At 45.5% G+C, this 10,449-nt stretch overlaps 1 protein-coding gene across 1 annotated transcript; it reads left to right on the top strand.

The window, feature by feature from the left end:
* The first annotated feature begins 3,046 nt into the window (after positions 1–3,046).
* On the top strand, positions 3,047–9,584 carry LOC306784802 (aspartate aminotransferase, cytoplasmic-like). The gene is made up of 9 exons (XM_079278931.1): positions 3,047–3,269; positions 5,617–5,798; positions 6,077–6,200; positions 6,321–6,433; positions 6,665–6,769; positions 7,411–7,561; positions 7,676–7,841; positions 8,367–8,509; positions 8,604–9,584. Exons 1-9 carry the CDS (start codon positions 3,161–3,163, stop codon positions 8,741–8,743), a joined length of 1,233 nt encoding a protein of 410 aa, XP_079135057.1. The 5' UTR covers positions 3,047–3,160; the 3' UTR covers positions 8,744–9,584.
* The last annotated feature ends 865 nt before the right edge of the window (positions 9,585–10,449 follow it).

The following is a 10,449-nucleotide window of genomic DNA, read 5'->3' as shown; positions in this document are numbered from 1 at the left end:
TTTTATGGTTAGTGTGGAGCCCTGTCATGTGTGTGTGTGTGTGTGTGTTTGCATGTGTGTTTCTGAGCATGAGCAGGCAGAATCTCCCACTGAGCAGCTTGTCAGAGCAGCGCTGGCTATCGTCTCCCCCGGGGGGAGGGGTGGGTGTGTGTGTGTGTGGGGGGGGGGGGGCCTGTCAACTCGTCCCACTGACGGCTCTTCTCTCTTGGCTTCGCCTCGGCTGGCCCCCGGGGCCTGGTTAAGGTGTGTGTGTTTATTTGTCTTATTCCTTCTGGGGGCCTCTGCAAATCTGATAATTACCGACCTCCCCCATCCACCCAATGACACCCCCGTATCCAGACCTCCGCCACGGTCTCCACAGGCTCATTACAGCTCAACACAGACCTACAGTGACTGACGCACATGAAAAGACGCATTAGACCCCTCCTACACTTTTCCATATTTCAGCTAAACACACACACACACACGCACACACACACACACACACACACGCTCTGAGAGTTTCCTCCCCATTCCTCAGATGTCTCACACATGAAACATGGAGAGGAATGAAAACATCTGAAGCTTGACAGAACGTTTTGGCGGGAGGGTGTGTGTGTGGGTGTGTGGGTGTGTGTGTGTTGGAGGGTGGAACAGTATGAGAATCACTATGCAGGTGCTTTGCCCCGTCTGTGCCCTTGTCTCTCACACACACACACACACACACACACACACACACACACACACACACACACACACACACACACACACACACACACACACACACACACACACACACAGAGGGCCTTGGTGCAGGATAACGGGTGTTGACTGAGAACAAGCAGCTGGAGCAACTTCTGTTTTTCAAGCTGGTGGAAATCACATCATCTGGTCGCTTTTGGTTAATTAATATCATCGTTCCCTGGTGTGGAGGGTTTTTGGTTTTCAACAACTCCTGCATAAAGCATCGCATGTTATGTATTCTATGTATGTTATTCCATCTTGTTGTTATATTTTTATTTTCATCATATTTTAGTTTCTTACCTTATCAGGTGTGTTTAGTTCGTCCGTGTTATTTCATATTAATTATGGCTTTCTAACCCTTTTTCCCTTCATTCTAGGTCTACTTTCTGTTATTGTGAAGCACTTAGTGATGCATTTCTTGTATGAAACATGAATATGAATAATAATAATTCAAATGATATTAAAAATAACACTATGCTAGTTCCTTGCACTCTTTGAGAGAGCAGAGGTTGTGTACTGTACTAAACTGTATTGCACTACTTGTTTGTACTTTACTACTACTTCTTTGATTTTATGCAACTTTATACTTCTTCTTCGCTACATTTCAGAAACACAACTTTAAAGTCACCGCTGCCAATGAATGCTTGAACTTTCGATACTTTAAGTATACTGCTGATGCACATGGCTGATCCTCACACTGTGGTGGTGCTGCTGTCACTCAAGCGAAAGGCCGCACTACTTGGTTGGTTTTAAGTGAAAAGGTGTTTGGGTTCAATCCCACTGACTCTGAAGCGGTGTTGTCGGGACGTTGCAGTCGCGTTCAGGGAACACCAAAAGAGTGGGAACCAACACATTGCTGAGCAGTGAAAATGATTAAAAGGTGAAAATGAGGAACGTAAAGGAGATAAAGAGCTGCTGCGTATCAATACAGCTGCACACCACTGTGGCTCTGATGCATGAAGTATATTTAAGATCCTTTTCTTTTTGTTATTTAGGTGGACCAGCCCTTTAAACTGTACGCCCTCTGGATTCATGTTCACTCCCAGCAGGTGAATTGTAAACACACTTGATAATTACTAACCTCCCTCAGATTCAAGTTCTTCAAGCAGGTCGTTGCAGCAGGAAAAGTCCTGAACAAACACCTGATACAAAGCTCCGTCGCCCGTAGCCTGCAGTCAGCAGGAGAGCAGGAACCTCCGTCATGTCGACAAATTGACTCAATCATCTTCCTCCAGGAGCGTCGGCCGCTTTGAAATTCAACACTGTTGACGGTTCACCCGAGTGTTTCCTGGAGAGGGAAAGGTAAAGGTGGAGGTGAGGAGGAGGCCTCATCGTCTCCAGGCAATGACAGAGTGAGAGCAGTGTGTGTGTGTGTGTGTGTGTGTGTGTGTGTGTGTGTGTGTGTGTGTGTGTGACAGGTACACTTTACTGACACATGCTACTTTAGCTACAGGAGGGCTGCAAGTGGAGACTGTACAGAAGTGAAGCTGAGGCTGTTCATCAGACATTTCAGATCAAACGAGAGAGAGAGAGGGGGAGAGAGGGAGACAGGGAGAGAGAGAGAGAGAGAGAGAGAGAGAGAGAGGGGGAGAGAGGGAGACAGGGAGAGAGAGAGAGAGAGAGAGAGAGAGAGAGAGAGAGGGGGAGAGAGGGAGGGAGAGGGAGGGAGAAAGAGAGAGAGGGGGAGAGAGGGGGACAGGGAGAGAGAGAGATACAGGGAGGGAGCGAGAGAGAGGGGGAGAGAGGGAGGGAGAAAGAGAGAGCGGGAGAAAGACGGAGAGGGAGATGAGGAGATTACTGTCATGGAGTACTCACTATTACTATAGTGCAGTATATTATTGTACATTGAAACCAATCCTATCAAATAAAATATAAAAGGAGAGTAAAGCAAACGGTGGATGGGGAGACTAACCAGTACAATGTATTGTCATTAGATACTTGAAAGCATGAAATTCGGCTTTTTTTAAAAGCATGTTTTAACAAAAGTAATTCTGACTCTTCACCTTCTTCTGCTCGGTCACACTGCCCTCTTGTGGCAGATCACCGGAGCTGTCAGATATTCATCAATTCTCTCATTTACCACATATTTATATTTATTTTGCAGGAACGATTGCGTGTTTTGTACATTGTACATCTTCTGCTTTGTCGACTCTTTCTATCTATCTGCCTATATATATGTATATCTATATGAATCTATATTTAATGAAAACAACTAAATATAGAAAAAATCAAACGTTGCTGCGCTCTCATTGGCTATCTCAGGCTTACGTCAGTGTTACGCGCCTTCTGATTGGCTGCCGGATTGACGCAGTTATATCCTGTCTGTCCCGGACAAGTACGGTGAAGGTGAACCTTGCCGGTCTCTCTCTGCTCTGTCTACCCGTCGCTGGAAGCATCCTCTTCCGCTCAAGTCTGCTACGTGATCGTCCCTGAAGCCATGTCCATATTCAGCGATGTCCCGCAGGCTCCTCCGGTGGCGGTCTTCAAACTGACCGCCGACTTCCGGGAGGACAGCCACGCGCTGAAGGTGAATCTGGGAGTCGGAGGTGAGTTGAGAGAGATGGTCCCTGTAGCTGCTAATGCTAAAGCTAACTTAGCTTTATGATGCTAACAAATATTAGCAGTTCTTTGATTTGACCTTCGCTACAAGCTAGCAGGGAAGCTAACGCGCTACAGCACAAGATAGCTGTGTGTTGACAGCTTTATATAAGATACGATAAGATTCTCATTTATTAGTATTATATATATATATATATATATATATATATATATATGTATATGTATATGTATATGTATATATATATATATATATATGTATATGTATTTATGTTTACTGGATGACAGCAGCATAGTGAATAGTGCAAACAAGAGACACAGTATTATAAATAAGTAATAAAACAGTAGAGAACATTATATAAGTAAAGTAAAAAATCCACAACAACTAAAATATTATATTACACAGTGTATTTATTACTTATACATGCTACAGCTGCTAAACACGTGACACTGGAGGGAGTTACATTTAAGAGAAGCAGAACCTCGTCTTGTGACGGTTTACCCTGAAAGCACTGAGACTAGTTTGTCACAATGTGGAATAAACAGCAGATGCTTTTGCGAAGGCTATTTATCCCACTGTCTCACGTGTGTCCTTGAACGCATCGCACCCCACAGAGTCGGTGTTTAAATGTTGATTCTTGTCATTTTTTTTGTATTTTTTTTAAAAATTACTAGCAGGAAGATTACTGGTTTGGTAACTTTAATGCAACTATTTATTTTTTCCAAACTAAATTCTGGTTATTTCTCAGGGACACTGCATATTAAACATTAATGTAAACATGCAATAATTAGTGAAGTTAGCAGCCTAAAATACAATTAGAGTTGCTCGTATTGAAGCTGTCCAATCATTGTGCTGCACTTGTGATGATGTCGTCTTTAATTGATGCCTCTGCAGGACACTTGAGATGAAACAACGTTGAGTATTGTTGTGTTATTGTCTGACAGATTACCAGTTATTCACCTTGTGATGGCTGGACCTGTATGTTGTAGATTGAAACAATTCATAACCACAACTCTACAACAATTTAAAAATAAAAAGGTCCAATCATGGCTTATTAAATACCTGAAAGTGTTGATCTGTCCCAGTCATATCCTGCATATGGTATATTTGTTTGCTGTCTGACTTAAATAGACTTTTTGATGATCACCTTACTATTCATTGCCGGGGTTTGTGGGTAGTATGATGTCACTAACGCCTTAGGACACCTGCACAGTTACTCTGTTGACACAATAGACCACTAAAGTGTTGACATTTAAATGTCATGTCATCCTTGATATTTTGTGTGTGTGTGTATGTGTAATGTCGTAATTCTCATGATGTCAAATAAACAGACGGACACAGTCCCTCATTATTTATTACGTTCATCTCTCACCGGTTTAATGACTTCAGAGAACTGCGTCACATTGCAGAAAGTGAAGCAATGACGTCCGAGAAAAGCCGGCGTGTAATCTGTGTCTCACCGTTACGGTAGCCTCAGTATCTCCACCTTCTGTAACTTAAGGCCCACTTCACACGAGGACCACCTTCCCAAATATATGAGATAAGAAACCATGACATCTGTGCCTCCGTGTTCTGCTTCCCCTCTCCGTCGCCGGCCTTTATGAATCCATATTTAATATATTCAGGGTCTGAAAACACGTTTGTTTTGACCAGCGTCGTGATCAGCGTGGTGATATTCAAACGTAACTCCTTAAAATAACGCTTCGTTTGACTTACTGTGTGAATTCTGGAGCACATTTGGAAATAAAAATAACTGTTTGTACATTTTGACCCTGAAGAGAATCCACTGAGCAACATGCTGCTTGTTTGACCTTTTTAAAAGTGCGTGTACAGCGGTGGTGAAGGCCTGATATCTGATCCAGCTTCAGTACGAGGGAGCACGAGTTCTTCAGGAGTCAAATATGTGCCACACACACGAACATCTCCTCCCACCAAAACTACATTTTACAGATTACATGTGAACACATCATGATAACGTACCTTCAGCCAGTACTCATGTTCACTGAGCAGAGCCTGAAGGCATCATCATGTAACTGAAGTGAACCGCCGTTGGTTAGCCGTTAGCGGTGCTGCTAACGTTACTAGCTCTCTTCTGATTGGTTGTTTACAGTTTAACATGATCAGAGATCAGAACATGTTATACAACGGTGCCTTGAGGTGCGGTGTGGTTGAGGCGATACGGTGATTTAAGCTGTGAAAAGATGATATTTTACCTAAAAGTAGAGAAAACTCTACTGACAATGTGTTGAGTTAGTAAACGTGGGGTTTTCATTGTATACGTCGGTGTCTTCGAGGCTCGTTGATTAAAGTGCCGCGCTGCTTTGTGTCCCCTCCAGCTTACCGTACCGATGACTGCCAGCCGTGGGTGCTGCCGGTGGTGAAGAAGGTGGAGCGGCTGATCGTGGAGGACGGCAGCCTGAACCACGAGTACCTGCCCATCCTCGGCCTGCCCGAGTTCCGCTCCGCCTCCTCCAAGGTGGCCCTGGGAGACGACAGCGCCGCCATCAAGGACAACAGGGTGAGAGACACACACCTACACACACACACACACACAGGATGAGAGACACAGACACACCTACACACACACACACACACACAGGATGAGACACACGCATAGATTAAATAAGATGTTAAACTTGTGATGTCATTGTGTTTGACTTCTTATAGACATAAACATTATTTGATGAATCAAATAAATATCACATGAATGTAAATATCAGTTACATTCTTACTGAATCGTCAGCGTTACATCCCTGAGTTGTTTCATTTCCTCCATTTCGTTTCATCCCGTCTCAGGTGGGCGGGGTCCAGAGTCTGGGCGGGACGGGTGCGTTGAGGATCGGGGCAGAGTTCCTGCGGCGTTGGTACAACGGCGTCAACAACACGGCCACGCCCGTCTACGTCTCAGCGCCCACCTGGGGTCAGTAGACGTGGAGCTAATATGGAAACAGAGCTCTGAATTCCCTAAAATGTCTTCCATCCTTTGCTGCCTGATAATAGATTTGCGGTTTTAATTATCTACCGTCCTTCTTCTTCCCAGAGAACCACAACGGTGTGTTTGCTGATGCCGGCTTCAAAGACATCCGGCCCTACCACTACTGGGATGCTGCTAACAGGGGCCTGGACCTCGCCGGGCTGCTGGACGACCTGGAGGTGAGGAGGGCCGACTCAAAAAGAATCGCCGTGTAGTGTACCGTTAAATCGTCCACAGATAAGTGGCAGTGGTGTAACAGACCACAGTGGATCCGTACAGATTCTAAATACACAGTTAAACCATCACAGTTGAGCTTTACTGATGACGTCATGTTGTGAACAAGGCGTGACGCAGTGACCTGTCAATCACAGTAAGCCCCGCCCTAAAGCATCCCCTCTTCTTAAAAACAGAAAGCTCCAGAACACTCCATCTTCGTCCTCCACGCCTGCGCACACAACCCCACCGGCACCGACCCGACCCCGGAGGAGTGGAAGAAGATCTCAGAGATCATGAAGGTGAGATGGTGTTCAGGTCCTCTATGCAGGTACATAATCACCTGAATATTTACAGTTTATCACCGGCGGGTTTCAAAAACATGTTCTTTCTTAATAACGTGCCGAAAATGATACCATCTATCATCACCAGAAGCTGTAAAAACCGGTGCCATCGTCAGATTCTCCACTTGCCGACGGTCCTTGACCACATCGCGTGTGACGAGCGCTTCTGTCACGAAACAAAACATAAAATTCTGAGCTCCTCATGTGAGACCAACAGTCACGTGACTGAACTACAGGCTGTTTACAGATGTAAAAATATGAATCGTTTATTTATAGCCCCAATTAGTTCTATTACATTAGTAACACTTGTGGGCACTTAAAGATATAGATTCCATTGTTTTTCAATGATTTTTCTCATGATCTATGGAATCATAACTGTGTTTTAATGAGTTTACGACACGTTCGAGTTCTCTCCTTGTAGCTCCGGTTGTGTGTTTCTCCGTAGAGGTGCACGACTTTAATACTGCAGTGAGAAGCTGTGTGGGGTTCAGAGGGGTTGTTGCTCCTTTGAACATTTCTTGTCATCAACTTTTGCTTAGTTATGTTTTTTAAATCTGTTTCCTCATCTTCTACTGTTTTAATATCCTCTCTTTCTCTAGAGGAGGAACTTGTTCGCGTTCTTTGACTCGGCCTATCAGGGCTTCGCCTCTGGTGATCTGGACAAAGACGCCTGGTCCATCCGTTACTTTGTCTCCGAGGGCTTTGAGCTGTTCGTAGCTCAGTCCTTCTCCAAAAACTTCGGCCTTTACAGTGAGTGCAGAGAAATATCTGTAAATATGCCCAAAATGAGTTCAAGCCCCAAAAGAACTGTTCACACACCGAGTTCGTACATTAAATATGAAAGCAGTCCGTCTGTTTTCTCAGATGAGAGAGTCGGTAACCTGACCGTGGTCGCCCAGGACAGCGAGAACTTGGCGCGCATCCTGTCCCAGATGGAGAAGATCGTGAGGACGACTTGGTCCAACCCGCCGTCTCAGGGAGCGCGCATCGTCAGCAAGACCCTCAACTGCCCCGAGCTCTTCAACGAATGGTACGCTCCCACCTGTACACAGAGCGGGGGGGAGAGCGTATACTAATGCAAACAGCGCGCAGAGCCTCAATTTCTACGAAAACAATGTCAGATATATTAATTCAATATTTTTTCCAATTTTCGTAAGAATTACAAATAAATAAATACAAATGTTTATGATTTTTATGGCATTGTAACCGTGTTAAACTGCACAAAGGATAGATTTGAGTTCTCTCAATGATGGCGCTGTTTCCGTCGACTTTTATTTAGTCGTGAGAAACGAGGCAAAAGCTGCTCAGAGTGTAATACCATCGTTTTCTCTTCAGTGAGTAATGACGTGAGATGGTAGTCGGGTGCTGAACCGCCGGTGAAGGGCACATGAATATTTCACAACTTTCTTTTAAAATATTTAAGCAGCAGTCGGGCGGCTTTGAGAACTTCATTCATCTGAACTTCAAGCGCTGCTACGTTTCATTCGAGTTCTTTTTTCTAACTCTGTCTTGTTGTGTCCTTCTCTCGCCTCCTTCTCTCGTCTCCTCTCCGTAGGAAGGGTAACGTGAAGACCATGGCAGAGCGCGTCCTGCTGATGAGGGATCAGCTGAAGGCCAAGCTGCAGGGTCTGGGCACCCCGGGGACCTGGGACCACATCACCCAGCAGATCGGCATGTTCAGCTTCACCGGCCTGAACCGTGAGTGTGAAAACGCGGCGGGGCTTCCACCGTCTTACTGTTAACAGTTAGCGTGTGTGTGTGACCGTCCGTGTGTTGCACTCTGTCTCTCCAGCCAAACAGGTGGAGTACCTGATCAAAGAGAAGCACGTGTACCTGATGGCCAGCGGCCGCATCAACATGTGCGGCCTGACCACCAAGAACATCGACTACATCGCTCAGTCCATCCACGACGCCGTCACCGAGGTCCAGTGAAGGCCGCCTCCGTCCGGCCGCCCGGCCTCCCGCCCCCTGTGTGCAACAGGAAGTATCGTCAATGTCTGTGCCCTTATGCCCCGCCCCCTTTCCCATCATCCAACCTCTTGATTGGTTCGACTGCACCAGGGGGGGTTTTGCAGTCGAACCAATGTTTGTTTTGTTCTCACATGAAGGTGTAAAAACCTTCGGGAGGTGCAATGATTTTAGGAAAGTACTTGAACGCACAAAGAACCACACCCGAATGTGTAAAGTCGTGAAGTTAAAACCTTCGTTTGTGGATGTTTTTTGCTTCCTCGATGTAATTTAAAGCCCAGCAAGGGATCAACGTGTAGTATTTAACGCATAGATGTCGACGGCAGGTTAATGTAAATAGATGTAGTCACTCTTCCCCACTGAAGCCCAAAAACAAATCAGTTAAAAAAGATAAATCCTGATTCCTTTTATCACAATTCCCAATTTTAACACTGAAATCTATGTATATTTATTGATCACGTCGTTACGCTGAAGTGTGAGTGAGGGCGTCGTGAGCCTGCGTCGTGTGTTAGAAGGTCTCCTGACGGTAACAGCTGGGGCCTGATGCTGCAGGTGTTTGTCTCACCTGTGCAGCTTCATGGAAGGTCACAATGTGACGTTCACAGAGCGACCGCTGGACAAAGCGCCTCTCTGCTGTCTCTGCTGCTGTCCTCGCTCTCCGCCCTGCAGTGTCCTTTTCGTGTGACGGAAAGCGACCTCAGTCCGTGACCGCTCCCCCATCACATGGTGGTGTTTGTAATTGCACACAGCAGTAATAATACTGTAATAAACTATGAAACGCGCACCAAATATTTGTGTTCCGTCTGTTATTTCCACCCAAAATAAACCCTCCTGGACCTTTTCTAAAATATCTATAACTATGAGAAGTAAATGAGTTAATTTTAAGCTGGAGGCTGTTGAGCTTCATATTTCTGTACATTATGACGTAAAACACCAATGACACAGCTTCATATTTAACAAGCATCACGTTTCTTCTATCAAACGTTTCGTCCATAAGTTCATCTTTCATTCATCTTTTTCACTCGAGCTGAAAACAATTCAAATGTCTCCTGAGCACCAATCAGAGCTCATGTTGGCTCTCTGTAGAACCGGTGAAGGCACAAAAACACAAAGATCAAGTGAGTCTCTAATCCAATCAACAGAAATCCTGCAGAGGAATCGCTCATCGGCACGTCTTTGACCCCCAACGGACGATGCCGATTGGCTGCGGTCGGCCGCTTCAATGCAGCAAAGTGACTCAGCAGGTTTGATGTATACTGCACCCAGAAGGGAGGCCTCTCCCCCTCCCCCCCCCCTCTCCCCCCTCGCTGTTACAATAACAATGAGCGGCGTTAGAGAGCGTCCTCCCCCGGCCTGCGATGGATCCGTCTCGGCGTTTGAAAACTAACTGGAGCAGTAATTCAAATCTTTAAATGAGATAATTGTCAGTGTCCCAACAGTTATTTTTGCAATGAAACGCATACTGCTCCTTAATGCTGGTCACCCGCCAAAATAAAATGTTACCGGTGATGCAGTGGGTTAGTGCAATCAGGGACCTTAATTATATGAATTATTCTGTCAATGAGCAGCTTCTATATCGGTCATGAGACTTCAGACCTCGATCTTCTTTTCTCCCATCCTTCCCTGCATCTCCCACCTCCTGCTGCTCCTCCTCCTCTTCCTCTGTGCTG

This window comes from Melanostigma gelatinosum (assembly GCF_949748355.1).
Source record: "Melanostigma gelatinosum genome assembly, chromosome: 11".
NCBI classification, from domain to species: domain Eukaryota; kingdom Metazoa; phylum Chordata; class Actinopteri; order Perciformes; family Zoarcidae; genus Melanostigma; species Melanostigma gelatinosum.
Note: the sequence above shows the minus strand (reverse complement) of the source record. Positions and strands in the feature narration are given on the sequence as shown.

Bases quoted from the DNA above. Each gene is read 5' to 3' on its own strand.
- LOC306784802 (XM_079278931.1), top strand. From the start codon at position 3,161: ATGTCCATATTCAGCGATGTCCCGCAGGCTCCTCCGGTGGCGGTCTTC. The intron at 6,434-6,664 runs GTGAGGAGGGCC...TCTTAAAAACAG, and splicing joins GGCTGCTGGACGACCTGGAG to AAAGCTCCAGAACACTCCAT. The intron at 6,770-7,410 runs GTGAGATGGTGT...CTCTTTCTCTAG, and splicing joins AGATCTCAGAGATCATGAAG to AGGAGGAACTTGTTCGCGTT.